General features: G+C 44.0%; 1 protein-coding gene across 3 annotated transcripts in view; it reads right to left on the bottom strand.

The window, feature by feature from the left end:
• Nucleotides 1–18,638, bottom strand: part of ITGA9 (integrin subunit alpha 9) — a 369,289-nt gene that overhangs the window by 32,563 nt on the left and 318,088 nt on the right. For all 3 annotated transcript variants that reach the window (XM_034956118.2, XM_034956120.2, XM_034956121.3), the window contains exons 24-26: nt 9,352–9,477; nt 6,849–6,968; nt 1,762–1,863 (exon numbers count right to left, since the gene is read on the bottom strand). In XM_034956118.2, coding sequence (XP_034812009.1) covers nt 1,762–1,863; nt 6,849–6,968; nt 9,352–9,477 — 348 coding nt within the window. The remainder of the gene's footprint in view (nt 1–1,761; nt 1,864–6,848; nt 6,969–9,351; nt 9,478–18,638) is intronic.

Genomic DNA, 18,638 nt, shown 5'->3' with positions numbered 1-18,638 from the left:
CTTTCTCAAACAAACAAAGAAACGAACAAACAAACAAAAATAGTGCTTGGACAACTTATCTTGTGGGTAGAGCATAAAAGTCTGCATGGAACACTCATTCTCTTCACTGAGTAGGGAATGCCCAACCCCTCACTCATTCAGGAATTCATTTTCATCCCAGACTCACTGATGTTCTCATCTCTTGCTCACCAAAAATGGACAGGACTGAAGTTTTATTGAGGTCCTAAGCATTATTATTATTGGGTTTTTTTTTTTTTGAGATGGAGTCTTACTCCGTTGCCCAGGCTGGAGCAGAGTGGCATGATCTTGGCTCACTGCAACCTCCGCCTCCGGATTTCAAGTGATTCTCCTGCCTCAGTTCCCAAGTAGCTGGGATTACAAGAGCCTACCACCACGACTGGCTAATTTTTATATTTTTTAGTAGAGACAGTGTTTCGCCATGTTGGTCTTGAACTCCTGATCTCAGGTGATCCACCTGCCCAGCATTTATTTTCTATATGAAACTTTCCCAACAAAGGTCTTGTAAGAGTAGTCTTTGGTTTGAACCCCATTCTGACATTTTGACATGTGGTGTCTCCACTGTTGTCAGAGAGTAAGTTAACAACAGTTTCTAAGCACATAATCATTATAAACTTATCACTTTTGTAAATGTGTCACAGCAACACTGACTGTTCTAAGAGAGGGTAAATTCCACAGAAGGGGACGCAGACAGGTAGCATCATTGCACAGCTCACTGGCAAAAGAAGTGCATCGGCTACTGTCTCCTCCTCTACTCCCCTGGGATCTGAGTGTGGGCGTCAAATACAGGATGAACCTCCCTCAACCCCCCTGCTCCTGCAAGAACAACAATAAAAGGCAATAAAATTCCAAGGCCATAGCTTCCCTCCAGCCTCTCCCACACCTCCACTCTCAGCCTCGTGGTTTGCCACACCCTCCTGTGTCTCTGAGGCCTTGGTACCAACTGCACTTTATGGAGGAGAAGGGGGTGGTAAATAGTTAAAGAGCAGTTACTAGGTCTTGGCAATTTGGATGTAATCTCTTTAAGTCATTCAAACAACTTGTTTTTAAAACACCCAGTGTTTGCCTGTAATCTCAGTGTTTTGGGAGGCTGAGGCAGGAGGATCGCTTGAAACCAGGAGTTTGAGACCAGCCTGAGCAACATTGGGGAACCCTATCCTGACAAAAAAAATTTAAAAAATTTAAAAATTAGGCATGGTAGTGTGCCTGTAGTCCTAGCTACTCTGGAGGCTAAGGTGAGAGGATCCCTTGAGGCCAGGTATTCAAGGCTACAGGGAGTTATGACTGCACACCAGCCTGAGTGACAGAGTGAGACCCTGTCTCTTAAAAACCAAACCAAACCAAACCAAAACACAGTATTTACCCATGGAGTAATGTGACGGGTAAGGCAGATGTGGTCTGTCTTAGGAAAGGTCTAAGAAAGATATAAATAGTCCTGGCTCCACAGTGGAAATCCAACTCTGTTGAGGTGGGGGTACTTCCAGACCATTTTCCCTTTGGACAATCATAGCAGGAAATGTTCACATAATGATGGCATCCTAAAGGACAATGCTATCACAAGAACGAACCACAGAAATTCTCCAGGGGGGCCTGGAAGCCAAGGCAGGCATAGTCTTGGGTCTGCCACAAACCCAACATCTTGGCTCAGAGACTGTCTTGACCCTCAAATTCCAGCTCCAGGTCTCCAAGTCACCCAGCTTCCCTTGCCCTCTGAGGAGGGCTGTCCTGGGGTGGCTGACTCACCGTCACCTCTTCTGGGTTCCCATGAGCTATTTCCACCACCCTTAGGGCAGGATCCACCTTGACCTTGGCGCGGGACATGAACTGGATGACAGACGAACTGTCCTGTGGAAGAAACAACACAACTTACTTGGAGATTTTTCGATGATAATGGCTGGGCCTTAAGAGGGACTGGGCAGAACTGAAATTCCATGATTCCATGTAGCCCAGACAAAAATTTTATCATTGAACTAGATACCTCTCCATCCCAGGCACCCACATAAACACAGACTAGGGTCTCTCTTGAGGATTCTTTGCAGATCATGGTGGATGGTGGGAAATGATGGAGTTTGCCAGTAATCAACACACGCAAGCTGTGTGCTGTGGTTTCCAAGCAGTCAGAGCCAGATATTTGGATATTGATATTGACATGTTCACGAAGAGTTGAGGATAAATAAAGCTGTTTAATTGTGTAGAGCAAATCTAGGCCTGGCATTCCACAGAAGGCATCTGATCTACATTTTATAGGCATCTTCCTGCCTTGACCACAACCCTCAAACCCTTCATATGAGTTGCTTTTAACTCTTTCTTTGCTCTTAAATGAAGTCGTTTTGGAATCAAAACCATTAAACATTGAAAGAGGATGCCTGATGGAGAGATGGGGAAGGGGTAAATATCTGGCTTATGAATTAAGGAGAAAGGGGCAGGGGTATAAGGGAGCACAGCTAAGACTCCGGAATCACCCCCCAGCCAGAGGCAGGCAGAGGTCTTCCTGTGGGCTCAGATTCAAAGACACTGATCCAGATAACCAGAAAATGGCGCCAAAGCAGGGATGGAGAAAGAATTTGGAAGAAGACAGGGACTGGAAAAACTGTGGCCTGGGGAGAAGCCAGAACCTCAAGCCAGTGGTACAGGTTGATTGTGGGGCAGAAGGGCAGCCTGGCTTCTGTCGTGGAAACAGATAGCAGAGAACTAGTGCATTCAACATTCTACCTGTGGGGCAGGAGGGGCTCCACAGGCAAGGTGTCTTGTGGTGTCCCCACCTACATCTACCCAGCTTGCCTGTCATGCAAGGAGCTTACACTCAAATGCCACCTTTGGTTAAACCCTCAAAGAAACAGTAAGGTAGAGGACTCCACAGAAAACAGTTCCAAGGGTACCCTTTGCTCATCTCTGCCAAAGAAACCACAAAGACCTTCCTGGGGCACACAGGGACCCCGGTCTGTATATGTGACTTGGGAGTTATGCACCAATTATCATTCTTTTCTTAAAACAACCATAAGACACATTTTAAATGCTTTTGGGAAGCTTGTCATTCAAAAGAGTTACTCCAGTTAACTCACTTTAAGCAAGAAATAATTTTAAGCAACAAATAATCTTTTACCAATTTAACAGTTTTATAAAGTTGGGGTTTTATGTATCAGGATATGCTGTATTTTCAATCTTGAATAATAATAATAATCTTGGGCCAGGCACGATGGTTAAGGCCTGTAATCCCAGCACTTTGAGAGACTGAAGTGGGAGGATCACTTGAGGCTAGGAGGTCAAGTCCAGCCTGGGGAAACATCCTATCTCTACAAAAGATTAAAAAAAAATTCACCTGTCATGGTAGCATGTGCCTGCAGTCCTAGCTGAGGACTAGCTGAGGCAGGAAGATCACTTGAGCTCAGGAGTTTGAGGCTGCAGTGAGCTATGATTGCGCCACTGTACTCCCATCTGGGTGACAGAGCAAGATCCTGTCTCTAAAAATATTTTTTAAAATAAAAACATTAAAATAAATAAAAATACACTCGGATATTAATAACGATAATGATGATGATAATTGCCAACATTACAGGCCAAGCAGACGAGGAGTCTGGCACAGGATGGGCCCCCACGGTTGTAGAATCAGTGAGAAAAGCCTTACAGACTGAAAGAAGAATACTTCCAAAAAAATCCGAATCCTACGGTGATTTTTTTTTTTTTTTTTTTGAGACAGAGTCTCGCTCTGTTGCCCAGGCTGGAGTGCAATGGCACGATCTTGGCTCACTGCAACCCCCACCTCCCAGGTTCAAGCGATTCTTCTGCCTCAGCCTCCCAAGTAGCTGAGACTACAGGTGCCCACCACCATGCCAGGCTAATTTTTGTATTTTTTAGTAGAAATGGGGTTTCACCATGTTGGCCAGGCTGGTCTTGAATTCCTGACCTTGTGATATGCCCACCTCAGCCTCCCAAAGTGCTGGGATTACAGGCGTGAGCCACTGCGCCCGGCTCCTACAGTGATTTTAAAGATCAGATCCTACATTTCAAATGAAAACTTGTTAAGGTCAAAACAGTAAAACCTCAAATTCCCTTGTCTGGGGCCAGATCTTGAGGTCAAAAGGAAAATAAACACGACTGTAGGCCCAGGCAAACCACAGGGCTGGCGCTGCTCCATATCCTTCGGGAGGCCTGGAGCCATGTGGGCTCCACTCCCCAAGGGAGGCTGTAGCTGGCTTCAGGGCAACTGAAGCTCTGGGAGCAGCTGGGGCCCCATCTGGCTTCCAGGTCAACTTTGTTCTAAGCTTTTCTCTGCACCTGGAAGTGCTCCTGGTTTCTGCTGAAAGGGCACATGGAGAATGAGCCTTGAAGGCTTCATATGACACCCTACAGCTTCCAGCTCTCTTGCCTGCGGCTCTACTGGCCTGGCTGGCCCATGGGGACAGTAGTCACTGGGACATGTTCCTTGGCAAAGGGTCACCACTGGCTGCCGGGATAGAAAAGCAGAAGAACCAGGCTGCAGAGCTGTGCATGATTAAGTGCAAATAACTGAAGTGCAAGCAGCAGCCATCTGGGTTGAGGATAAAGGAAACATCAGAGTGGCTTACAGCCACCAGTGCTGTCACCAGGGCTCTATGGACAGTGGCAAGTATGGCACAGGCAATAAAACTGTCTGCAGCACCATTTTTGAAGAATACAAACAGGACAGGTACATATGCAGAGGCATAGTCCTCCAGCCTGGCCTGGGGACACATTTCAGGAAGGTACTTCTCCAGACGTGGGGTTTTCCAGCCTCCCTTATGGAATCAGAGGATGGCCAGTGGTGCTCTAAGTCAGGCCTGGTCCTCCTCCAACACTGTCCTTTATAAAGGGAGAGGTACAAAGGGAGAAGAAAGCACTGCAGTGTGAGTCCAACTTGCCCCAAACCAGTTTCCCTCCAGAGCAAACCAGAGAAACCAGAACTATGCACAGCTCTCTTCAGGTGTGTGAGGGCTGTAACGGCTACAGATTGAAAATGGAAAAACATCCCCTGATGCCTGCATCCTCTCAGGTCAGTGTGTTACCTCTGTGCCTATTTAAAAATAACCACAGAATGACTTTTCTAAGGTTATTCATTCACACGTGGATAGGTTTGTACAGATTAACACATTTAGTCTTTCTAAAGAAAAATAATTGGAATCTCTGAGGCTAACATGCATATTTAGTTTTATCTTCACATGTAATTATTTTTACAGCATCTTGTTGGAAGTGGCCTCTCAGCAGCTCTCATCTTAAAATAAATCATAGGAAATTTGTATGATTCTTCAAGAGCCACCGATGCACTGGTTGAGGTGTTTTTTTAATGAACCACCTGTGATAAACTCAATAGCAAAGTGACCTGAGGTTCAAAAGTTGGACCAAAACAAACCGTCATTTAAACTAGGACTCATGGGTCAAATCTGGCCCTCTGCCTGTTTTTATAAAGTTTTACTGGATCACAGCCATGCCCATTTATTTGAGTGTTGTCTATGGCTGCTTTCACAATACAATGGCAGAGTTGAACAGTTGCAAGAGACTGTAGGGCCTGCAAAGCCTGAAATATTTACCACTGGCCCTTTACAGAAAAGGTTAGCCAACCTTCATCCAAAGCGAGGTCCCTAGACCTGCAGGACTGGCATCACCTGGGTGCTTGTGGCAACTGGAGAGCCTCAGACTCCACCCCAAAGGAATCTGTGTTTGAACAAGATCTCCAGGTGATTCTGATGCAAGCTAAAGCATGAGAAACTTAAATGGCCAAACAAAATCCCTGGGGAATGTGTTAAAAATGAAGATGCTGATTTATTAAGTCTGGGGTGGAGCCCAGGATTCTGCATTTCTAAGAAACTCTCAGGTAATGCTGATGCTGCTGGTCCTCGGACCACATTTTTGAGTAGCAAGGGTCTGGTATTTTACCCTGGCATTATCTACCAGCAAAATTACCAATGGCACTTGCTGGAAAAGTTTCAAAAGGGGCAGCCAGACTATTACTAAACAGTTCAGCAACAACAACTACAACAACAGATGTTGGTGAGGATGCAAAGAAAAGGGAACACTTATACACTGTTGATGGGACGATAAATTAGTACAATCAAAAAAGCAGTATCAAGATTTCTCAAAGAACTAAAAATAGAACTGCCATTCCATCCAGCAATCACACTAATGGGTATATACCCAAAGGGAAAGAAGTATTGTATAAAAAATATACCCGCACTGGTAAGTTTATTGCAGCACTATTCACAATAGCAAAGATAGGGAATCAACTTAAGTGTCCATGAATGGATGACTGGTTATAGAAAATGTGGTATATATACATACACACACACCATGTGTGTATATATATACACACACCATGGAATATTACTCAGCCATAAAAAAGAATTAAATTATGTCTTTTGCAGCAACATGGATGGAAATGAAGTCCATTACCCTAAGTGAAATAACTCATAAGTAGTCAACTACTGCATGTTCTCACTTATAAGTGGGAGCTAAGTAATGGGTACCCATAGGCATAAAGAGTGGAATTAACAGACATTGGAGACTCCAAAATGTGGGAGGGGGGTGAGGGTTGAAAAGTTACCTATTGGGTACCATGTTCACTATTCAGGTGATGGGTACACTAAAAGCCCAGATTTCATCACGATACAATATATTCATATAAGAAGTCTGCACTTGTACCCCCTAAATATATAAAAATAAAAACAGTCTCTTGTAGACAGCCAAAAGGGGGGGCAGCCAGATTGTCATGAGGACACCAATTCAAATGCTTTCCTTTTTCCTTTTTTTTACCCAAAATCAGATGTCAACAATTCAAATGCTTCTAAATGCATCCACAAGTGCGGTTCATTAGGGCTTACCTTTTTCAGTATTTCTGTGTTCAGCAGCATGTAAATGTCTATAGTACGACTTTCTTCTTTAGCAAGAGCACTAAAGTTACAATGTGCTGTTAGGCAAGAAATTCCTGGTTTTTCACAGTCCTGAGAAGAAAAGTCAGAAAAATTTCCAATGGAATTAAGAACAAAGACAAATCCACAACAATTTATAGAGTAGTGGGCTCCATGAACTTGGTGACTAAGGCAATTCCAGGCAGAGGAAATCCACAAGAAGATGCAATCGTTCTTTCTCGCCACCAGAGGGCATTCAAGGGATTTCCCACCCGGTGGGAACCAGAGCATGCCTTTAAGTCAAGCAACTGGGAGAAAACAGCTCACTAGTTTATCCTACCAAGAATTGGATGAATTTACAAAGAGAAATAATTGTTTTTTTTTTTTAAACCCACAAACTTAAATTTTGCATTCTGAAAGCATTCTTATGAGTTTTGAACACAGACATGTTTCCTACATTATGTGACTTCCACCTGTGTAGTGGCAAATATACTTTCATGCCTATTTATTAGGTAGGGTAAACAAGAGGGCTAAGAAGTCATGTGACTCTTCCTCAAGAAAACACAAAAGTTACAATAGAGACGTAAATCTCAGCTGGGCGCAGTGGCTCACGCCTGTAATCCCAGCACTTTGGGAGGCTGAGGTAGGGGGGCCACCTGAGATCAGGAGTTCAAGACCAGTTTGGCCAACATGGTGAAACCCTGTCTCTACAAAAAATACAGAAGTTAGCCAGGCATAGTGGTGGCCGCCTGTAGTCCCAGCTACTGGGGAGACCGAGGCGGGGGAACTGCATGAACCCGAGAGGCAGAAGCTGCAGTGAGCCGAGATCATGCCACTGCACTCCACCCTGGGCGACAGAGCAATACTCCATCTCAAAACAAACAAACAAACAAAAAACCAAAAACATAAATCCCAAATTTAAGTTACAAAAGTTTTCTTTTTTATATGATAGGTTCCAAAATGCATATACATACCTTGATGATGTTTCATCTATACAGCAAAATTTTCAGCCAGACAGAGTCGTAACTATAAAATCACTAGGTATCACTACATCTAACAAGTCTAAGGGCTTTCAACAATATCACCCTCACTATGTAAGTAAAAAAAAAAAAAAAAAACCCAACCTTTCAAGTGGCAAACAGTCATCCTTCTCCAACAGGAGAAAAGAATGAGAAAGGAAATGATAAAGGTGAGATGTGCCAGGGCTGAAATAAGGAGCTTAGAGAAATGTAACCAAAGATTAAAAAAAAGGAGGCTTTGGAAAAGCATTGTCATTCCATCTTCAATACCTGCACTTTTTAAAAATGGAGGTGTAACAAATATAGTAAATAGAACAAATCTGAAGTGTATGTCTTTATAATTTTTTTTTTTTTTTTTGAGACAGAGTCTTGCTCTGTCGCCCAGGCTGGAGTACACTGGCACGATCTTGGCTCACTGCAACCTCTGCCTCCCTGATTCAACCAATTCTCCTGCCTCAGCCTCCTGAGTAGCTGGGATTACAGGCGCCCACTACCACATCCAGCTAATTTTTGTATTTTTAGTAGATACAGGGTTTCACCATGTTGGCCAGGCTGGTCTCAAACTCCTGACCTCAGGTGATCCACCCCCTCAGCCTCCCTAAGTGCTGGTATTACAGGCATAAGCCACCGTGCCCGGCCTGTCTTTAAAATTTTTTACATGTGTTTATAACTGGAGGACCACCACCCTGATTAGGATGTAGGACATTTCCAGCATCTAAGCAGGCTCCCTCATGCCCCATCCCATCCATATTCCTCTGAAAGTAACCACCTTCTTGACCTCTATCATCATGATTAGTTTTTGCTATTTCTGAACTTTGTATAAGTGAAATATTACAATATGTGGCTTTTGTTTCTAGCTTCTTCCACTCAATATATTCTGTCTGTGAGATTCATTCATTAGCAGTAGTTTGTTATTTTTCATTACTGTGTAATATTCCAGTGTATGGATATACCACAATTGCTTACTTATTCTCCTATTGATGGATATCTGCATTGTTCTCAGCTTTCAGCTATTTTAACATTTCTGTGAGCATTCTTTTTCATGTCTTTTCTGGGAAGCACAAGTACTCATTTTTCTTGGGGATATACTCAAGAGTAGAATGGCTGTGTCAGAGGATACACATGTTTTGTTTTAGTAGATATTATCAAACAGTTTCCCAAAATGTTTGCACAAGAATAATCACTCTTGTTTAGACTCATTCTAGTGGAAGAAACATTTTACTTTGTGCTTGGTGGGTTGCAAAGATTTATCCCTTTTCCAGGTAATAGGATTTGGAATGTAAATTTAACATTTTGATTGAAACCTCAGACTGAAAATTAGGAGTTGACCACAGTCTGTGCCTTTGTAAGTCAATTGATTAAAACCAGATTTAGGAAATAATAAATATCAAATAGAAAACTGGTGTCTTCTGAGTGAGGACCACCCGTGTTACCCCAACCACTAAACAAAGCCTTACCAAGACTTTTCTTCCAGACTTTGTGAAAAAAGCAAATATTGTGTGGAAGATATTTTCTTGTTCTTGAGGGATGATGCAGGGAGTTGGGTTTTTCTGGAAAGAGCAGTTTCCCTTCTCTTGGCCCACCTGCAAATGAAAAGAGGCCTGTCAGAGGAGTCATTCTCAAGAATGAAACATGATGCTGGAGCTTCTTATTGTAGAGGCAGGAGTGGTAGAACCCCAATTCACCTTTCCTCCTTGTCCATTTTGAAGTGGAGAACAATGGCTGAAAAGCTGAAAGGCAGAAGTTGTAGCATCAACGGGGCCAAATAATAGAAAATGTGGATCTTAGGTCCCCCAATAATTGATGAGATGGCATATAACATGCAAATGAGATGTGACTAGGAAATAGGAAGACTTAAGGAGTAAAATAAGCCTTATACTCCACGGTTTTGAAAGCACACTTAAGAACATCCTTACAAGCAATTCTTGTCTGAATGAGGAAAATGAGACTGAACTTAGGTCACTGGCCAACAGTCATGGAGTCAAGAACCCAGGTCTGGAACTTGGGACCAAGCCTGATGGATGATCTGCTGCCAGAGGTTTTCAACCATTCTAGAAAGCCCCCAGGGTGCTGTAAAACTCCTTAGGGGTCCTTCTAGAGAAAGGGAATGAGCAGCAAGCAGGACTGCTCACGGTCCAACTCTAAAGCCAGAGTTTTGCTACCAAAAAAATAACTGACCAGTCTCTGCCCTGAGCCAGACGGGGACCTGCATGCTTGCCGAGCTCTTGGTGAGTGATTTGATTTTGCTTCTGACAGCAATGGCAACGGTGCTGAGTGACAGCAACATCAGAAACAAAACAATGGTGCTTAGTCTTTCTTGATGATTTCCTTAAGAACAGCACTCTTTTTGATGTTTAAATTGAGGAACTGTTGGAAAAAACGAAGTCTTCTTTCTTTATCACCATATCACACTGGTTGTAGCTGAAGGCTGGACAGGATGTGAGGTTAAACCAGAAAATTAATAATTAGTAATTCATAATTTAGAATTGTGCTTACAATCCCATGGCTAACCACAGGCATCTGTTAAATTGCCCTGTCTATAATGCCCTTGAGTAAAATATAGTTGTTCAAGAATGTTTCAACTTTTTATTCATGGTAGGGAACAAAAACTTTTTTTGCTGTTTTTTTTTTTTAACTTTTATTTTATGTTTGGGAGTACCTGTGCAGGTGTGTTATATAGGTAAACTTGTGTCATGGAGGTTTTTGGTACAGATTATTTCATCACCCAGGTACTAAGCCTAGTACCCAATAGTTATTTTTTCTACTCCTCTCCCTCCTTCCAACCTCCATTCTCAAGTAGACTCCAGTGTCTGTTGTTCCCTTCTTTGCGTTCATGAGTTCTCATAATTTAGCTCCCACTTATCATTGAGATCATGCGATATTTGGTTTTCTGTTCCTGTGTTAGTTTGCTAAGGATAATGGCCTCCAGCTCCATCCATGTTCCTGCAAAGGGCATGATCTCATTCTTTTTTATGGCTGCATAGTATTCCATGGTATATCTGTACAACATTTTCTTTATCCAATCTGTCTTTGATGGGTATTTAGGTTGATTCCATGTCTTTGCTATTGTGAACAGTGCTGCAATGAACATTCATGTGCATGTGTCTTTATGGTAGAATGATTTATATTCATTTGGGTATATATATACCCAGTAATGGGATGCTGGGTTAATTGGCAGTTCTGCTTTTAGCTCTTTGAGGAATAGCCACACTGCTTTCCACAATGGTTGAGCACATTTATACTCCCACCAACAGTGTATAAGCATTCTCTTTTCTCCAAAACCTCTCCATCATCTGTTGATTTTTGACTTTTGCTCTTTTTTTTTTTTTTGAGATGGAGTCTCTCACTGTTGCCCAGGCTGGAGTGCAGTGGCGTGATCTTGGCTCACTGCAAGCTCCGCCTCCTGGGTTCAAGCCATTCTCCTGCCTCAGCCTCCCGAGTAGCTGGGACAACAGGCACCTGCCACCATGTCCGGCTAAATTTTTTTTGTATTTTTAGTAGATATGGGGTTTCACCGTGTTAGCCAGGATGGTCTCCATCTCCTGACCTCATGATCCGCCCGCCTCGGCCTCCCAAAGTGCTGGGATTACAGGCATGAGCCACCGCACCAGGCCAATTTTTGACTTTTTAATAATAGCCATTCTGACTGGTATGAGATGGTATCTCACCGTGGTTTTGATTTGCATTTCTGTAATGACCAGTGATACTGAGTTTTTCACATGCTTGTTGTCTGCAGGTATGTCTTCTTTAGAAAAGTGTCTGTTCATGTCCTTTGCCCTCCTTTTAATGGAGTTGTTTTATTCTTGCAAATTTAAGTCCCTTAGAGATGACAGATATCAGACCTTCGTCAGATGCATAGTTTGCAAATATTTTCTTCCATTCTGTAGGTTGTCTGTTTACTCTGTTGATAGTCTCTTTTGCTGTGTAGAAGCTCTTCAGTTTAATTAGATTCTATTTGTCAGTTTTTGCTACACAAACTAAAGCTAACAATGCTAATCTATTAATAGTGAATTATAAAACAAGACCACCAAAATTTGCTAAATTGATCTCTATTTTATCTTTGATCTGAATACATTCCAGGATTTACTATATATGTCTGAAAATAAATAAGGTGAAGGTTTATATCCTCAAGTTAAACTATTAGAAAAGAGGATGTTGCCTATAAAAGTTTCTCACAGTTTGGGACTTACTGTCCATTAAAAGTGTCTAATAATTTGGAAATTTTGTTTTTTGTTTTTGTTTTTTTTTGGAGACAGGGTCTCTGTCTCCCAGGCTGAAGTTCAGTAGTCCAGCTCACTGCAGCTTCAACCTCCTGGGCTCAGGTGATCCTCCTTCCTCAGCCTCCTGAGTAGCTGGGACTATAGGCACATGCCACCACACATGGCTAGTTTTTGTTTTGTTTTGTTTTTTGCTGGTTTCTTTTTTTTTTTCTTGGTAGAGATAGAGTTTTGCCACATTACCCAGGCTGGTCTCGAACTCCTGAGCTCAAGCAATCTGCCTGTCTTGGCCTTCCAAAGCACTGGGATTATAGGCATGAGCCACTGCACCCAGCCTCGATTACTTTATTTGAACGACAACATTTGGGGAAAACACACTAGCCTGAAATGATCTCAATCAACATCAGGTTTGGACGATTTTAGAGGTCACGAGAGGGAAACAATGGGAAGGAGGCAATGAGCTTTAATGAAGATTTGGTAATTATTCCTTGGGTTCAATTGTTGAAAGTTGCGATAAATATTTGAAAGCCCATTTTAGAAAGCAATACGTAAGCTGTTGATGTGGGGAGCAGCATGAATATTCACTTGCAAGACAAATGAGGAAAACAACTGCTGCAGTGCTACGCAAGTGGGCGTTGGTGTGTGCCAATCAAATTTCAGCACCAACATGGATTCAAGAAGTTCTGCATTTCAAATAAATTAGGCAAATTGTAGATGATATATTCTGGTAAACTGCTGACTAAAAATGTGGCTTAGAAATGATACCCATCAATCTCAGAAGATGCACACTTGGATAAAATTATTGTGTGAAACATAAGAATGAAGAATATTATAGATTAATATATCATTCTTATAAAATTTTAAGCATTCAACCACATGATTAAGTTAAACATTATACACAGATAGTTGATTATTTCTTCATTTCTCCAAACTTTTTATTGAGGTAAATTTACAGGCATTAAAATCCACAGATCTAAAGGGTGCAGTTTGATGAATTATGTCACCCAGTAACTACCACCCCCATGAAAGTACAGAACTTGTCTCTCACTCCAGAAAGTTCCCACCAGTCCCTTGCCAGTCAATTCCCACTGCCCACTCCCCCCACCTCAAAGGCAATCATAGTTCTGATTCCTATTAAGTTGGCAAAAAAAAAAAGAGAGTTAAATTTATCTAATTAGGGAAATGGAGGATGTGCTGTTTGGGGCTTGCCCTATATTTAGGCATATATAGTACATTGTGGATGGAAAATATTTATGTTTATTGGGCGTTTGAGAATCCGAATGTGTGTAGTTGTGCTCTTAATATCCATCACTTTTTCACTCCAAAGCCTGTAGGTCTCCACATTCCCTGTCTGTCTTCTGGAGTGGACATCTGCTGACAGACCGCTGGAAACTGTTTTCTGCAGCCCTGTGGCATGCACATTCCTCTGCTGAGATTACGAGGCCTGGCCACCCAAACACATTTGGTCTGGGTTTAGAGAAACAGAACCTCTGAGCCCTGCAGGATGCATCCATCCCTCATTAAAATCAGGCGTGGGAGCAGAGTTCCTCCTTGCTCTGCACATCGGTGCTTCAGGTTTCTAGGCAGGGAGAGGAAGCTTGGGAGCAGAGCTCCAGCCCAGCCAGTGTTGCTAATGTGCCTCAGGTGTGAAGAGCTAGCACTGTCATCTGGCCACAAGACGCCAGCGGAGAGGGGCAGGGAGCTGGGAAAGGCAGGGCAAGCCAGTGAGAAACAGCCTAAGCCTCAGTGTCAACCCCAAGGGACAGAGTCACAGCTCAGAAGTTAGTTTCTGTCTCCCGCTGGGAGTTTCTGGGGTGGCCCGTGAACAGGGTAATGGCGATGGCGTGATGTGATGCAATGTGACACCTCATCTGCCCCTGGTGGGATCTGGAAAAGGGAAATGAGGACTGAGTCTGCGGTGAATGAAAATCTTGGCCAGTTGTGCTCCCGACTGTGGTTACATGGGAATCACTTCAATCGGGGAAAGCAACGTTTTTCTGAAAGGTTCAGGGTGGTCCCCTTTCAAAAGGAGATTGAAGGTTGCCTGGTGCTATATAAGTCTGATTCAGACCAGCTAATCCTATTGCAGTCACACCTTCAGTCCTCAGCTAAACTCGGAACTCAGTACCTACCCAGGGTCATCAAGGTGGAGGCAGGCGGTCCTCTAAGTGTGTTGAACAGGTACCAATGTGACAGCCATGACAATGGCACCTAACACTTGCATGGCCCTTACTGCACGCCAGGCTCTCGGTGCTTTCCACACATTAACATTCAGTCCTTACAGCAGTTCCCTGAGGCAAGTGCTATTACTGTCCCCACATTTTTGTTTTTTTTTTTTTGAGATGGAGTCTTGCTCTGTTACCCAGGCTGTAGTGCAGTGGTGCGATCTTGGCTCACTGAAACCTCTGCCTCCTGGGTTCAAGTAATTCTCCTGCCTCAGCCTCCCCAGTAGCTGGAATTACAGGCACACGCCACCATGCCTGGCTAAGTTTTTTTGTATTTTTAATAGAGATGGTCAGGCTGGTCTTGAACTCCTGACCTCAGGAGATCCACCCGCCTCAGCCTCCCAAAGTGTTGAGATTACAGGTGTGAGCCACAGCCCCTGGCCTACTGTCCCCATTTTACAGATGGAGGCAAGCTGAGAGGCAACAGGAGGCCCAATGACAACCAGAGGCTCCCCAGGTAGCAGGCCACAGAACTGGGCTGGGACACACATCACACAGCTGCAGACATCTGCTTATCACCACTTTCCTGCACTACCTCTTAGGTGGAAGCTGAGGATGGGGCTGGGGCAGGAGTCACAGAGGAGTAGAGGTGGAGGGAAAGCTTCCTTTCCTCTTACTGTGGTCAGAGGAAGAAACCACTAGCCTGGAAACCTCAGCATTCTCCAGCCTGACCCATTTCCACCACTGTAGCAAAAAAAGACTCCTGCCTATACCATGGGAGACAAAAGTGCCTGCTGACTGAGAAGAGGCCTATTCTGTACAGTCTCTTGGGCTGGAAGGGGGGAACAGAGCATTCTGGAATGTTGTTTCTGGAAGGCAGCTGCGAGATCATGCAGTCCTTGTGGCCTCAGCTGACAGATAAGGAAACAGAGGTCCCCGAGTTCAGCGACTTGTCCAAGGTCATGTCCGGGCCCCAGTGAAGGAGTTCTGTGGTACAGACGCTCTTGATGAATACTCAATAGTCCTGGCTTCAGCCCTAGCTCTGCCTGCTAACAGCCGTGCCAGTTTGGGTCTCCAGGGCCTCAGTTTCCTCATCTACACATGAGGATGTTGGCCCATGTAGTCACTCAGGTTGTCCTCAGTTGCTAATTCCTCACTTCATGAACTGTCTGTGCATTTTCATTACAGCAGGGGACTACCTTATCTCATCACACAGATAAACAATTACTGACTATCCATCCTCCCACAACTTCGTTTTAACCGCCCTCTTTGCTCAAAGTCAAGGGGACGTGATGCTTTTTTCATGTGTTGCAGACAACCCAAGCATCCCCGGCCAATGACCAACAATGTCATTTCCTTGGCTGGCTAAGGACTCTGTGGCCATCACCCCCTTGCTCTTCTCTGCCTAGTCAGTCCTCATTTATTTCCCAGGCTACCGGAGTCCAAATGCTTCTCATGACATGGCTGCTTATCTCTCAGGGCCTCTGGGAGCTGGCAGAGGTCCATGGCTATTAGAATTTGAACAAAAGGACTTCACCAGGCACCCAAACAAGGACAGGAGGATGCAGGACACAGTGACTAGGCTGTATTCTACCAAGGCAGTTACTGAGGGTTTTCTGTTGGCATCTGTCCTCCCCCTTACCCCAAAAAGGACATTGTGCAAACTGAAACCATGAGATGGTGGTGACTGGGGAAGCTGTCAGGAACCCTGGCTGTGGGAGCCCAAGGAGTGGCCATCACTTGGTGGCAGAGTCTGGGTCAGCCTCAGTGAAAGGAGCTGTCATGGTCAGAAGCCACCATGGTGCCAGGCCTGTGAGAGGATAAAGAATCCCCTGTTCACTCTAGGGGATCTGGCAAGATCTTGCTTCATGAAGTAGTGGGTTTGAAGTGTGAATCAGGGCTGATTCCATAGGTGTGATACTGAGAAAGAGAGCAGACCCTTTGTTTCAAATGTTGTCGTCATCTGATCCCAGGTGGAGAAGGGAAGTCAAGAGCTGTTACTTTCCAGGCTGAGGTGGTCTGATAAACGGCTTGGAGGAAATGGCATTTCCATGCTGTAGGCTCAATCAGGCACTTCTAAGAGTTGTCTGTTGACTCAGAGCAAGAGAGAGGACACAGGTTTCCTCCCACAGGGCCCCAAACAGAGCAGCCAAACACAGTCCCTGTGCCTGGGTTTGAACACTGAAGAGGCAGAAAAGTCCTCTGATCTTTTTTCTAAGTGTCATGCTCCAAGCACATCATCCTGGGAAATCGCTTATGGTCCCATCTCTATACTGAGTTCAGATATCAGTGGAAATAATACAATATTAGGTGCTATTAGTATGTTAGAGAACGGCATATGCTGAATCCTTACGGCACCATGTGTGGAGGGTACTACTCTCAGAAGGGTGACCATATAATTTACTGTCTAAACTGGGACATTTTTGAGGTTCAACCAGCTAGAACAGCAACACAGAGACATTTATCAGGGATGTGACAGATAAGCTTTAATTTCTGCTCTCCTTAAATTCCACCCCTTTTTACAGATGAGAAAACTGAGGCCCAGAGAGTTTAAGTAACCTGTCATGTCTGAGAAGCACATCTCGAAAATCCCCACCAGGATGCTCTGTCCCACTCCATCTTCCTTGCACCAGGCTGCATAGTAGCTATTCCACATACTGAAGCCCAAACACCACCTGACCACCACCTCACTGTTTATCCATTCGCAGTCCCTCAGAGCACAGCTCCTAATGAGATTATAAATCTTGTCTACAAATTTCTCCCTCCACCAGGAAGTCAGCCCCTCTCATATCTGACCCAGAGGAAGTGGCATTGCAGGTAGATCGCAAAGGATAAAGAAAACTTCTCAGGAGTAAAGGGAGGAGGGAGAAAGGAATTCCAGGAAGAGAACAGCATGTGCAAAAGCATAGAGGGGCAAACTTCAGACTTGAGTCTAGAGAGCCAAGGAGTTCAACACAGGTCAAGCACTGGATGAATGCTGGGTAGCAGTGGCCAGAACTGAGGCAGGGGAGATGGGCCTGGACACAGAGGAGGGCATGTGACAAGTCTTACACATGGCGTGGGTGGAGGTAGTTACCTAGAAGGTAATAGGAACCAGGGAAAGCTTTGAAGCAGGAGAATGTGTGAGAATGTATGATTTAGATCATGTGGATTAACGTCGCTCAAAATTAAAGAAATAATTTGCAGCTTTGGTATGTGATATTTTTAGCTTTTTTTTTTTTTTTTTTTTTGAGACAGAGTTTTGCTCTTGTTGCACAGGCTGGAGTGCAATGGTGCAATCTCAGCTCACCACAACCTCTGCCTTCCGGGTTCAAGCGATTCTCCTGCCTCAGCCTCCCGAGTAGCTGGGATGACGGGTGTGTGCCACCATGCCTGGCTAATTTTGTATTTTTAGTAGAGATGGGGTTTCACCATGTTGGTCAGGCTGGTCTCAAACTCCTGACCTCAGATGATCCGTCCACCTCGGCCTCCCAAAATGCTGGGATTACAGGTGTGAGCCACCACGCCTGGCCTATTAGTATATTTTTAACAGGCAGAAGCATAGATGCCTCTACCAGTTTGCCATTCTACCAGTACGAACCCCATCAGCTGGCTGGGGTTCCAAGGATAGGGAGGGTCACCAAAGTGTCCACGGCTTGATGCCCCTTGAATGCATGCATCACCAATCAAAGGAAAATGGAAGATTAAATTAGCAGAGGAACAAACTGAATGACAGTAGTGCTCCCCATGAGCCACGGCTGGAGTCATCCCCAGTGTGGTTTTTGGGTAAAAAAAAAAAAAACCTAAAAGGTATGATCTAAAAGCTATGTTTGTTGAATTGGCTTGGGTTAAAAGGGACCTAGGTTCATTTTAGAATAACATGTGTTTCCTGTTAACTCACGTTTCTGTGTTATTCATTGACTTTATGTTCTCAGTTACATCCCTGGGCCACTTTTCCATATCATATTACACCAATCACAGCTGACGGCAACCGGGTAAACATGACCCACCCCCTGACTTATCGCCTGCTTCTCTGAAGTCACACACTCCTTGAGTTTGAAAACTCAGAGAATGTTTTGAATGTCTACTTTGCTAATTCAATTACCCATTGCCTACTCTGAGAACCAAGGCATCAAAAGACAGTAAGCCCCTATTCCGGCACAGGCGGCTGAACACATACTACGATGGCTGTGGTGACATTAATTTTAGGACTTCAGGGTTTGAAATAAAGATAGTACTCATACAATAACTGAGAAATGATACCAGCTGGTTGATTAGCCTGACCTAAGGTGTCTAGTTCTAGAAAGATAAATAAGATAGCTTCATATTATCCATCTAGAAAAATGCAAACCATGATTCATGGTTGCTTACCAGCCTTAAAGT

The sequence above is a fragment of the Pan paniscus genome, chromosome 2 (assembly GCF_029289425.2).
Source record: "Pan paniscus chromosome 2, NHGRI_mPanPan1-v2.0_pri, whole genome shotgun sequence".
In the NCBI taxonomy this organism is placed as follows: domain Eukaryota; kingdom Metazoa; phylum Chordata; class Mammalia; order Primates; family Hominidae; genus Pan; species Pan paniscus.
This window is presented reverse-complemented; position numbering and strand designations above follow the sequence as displayed.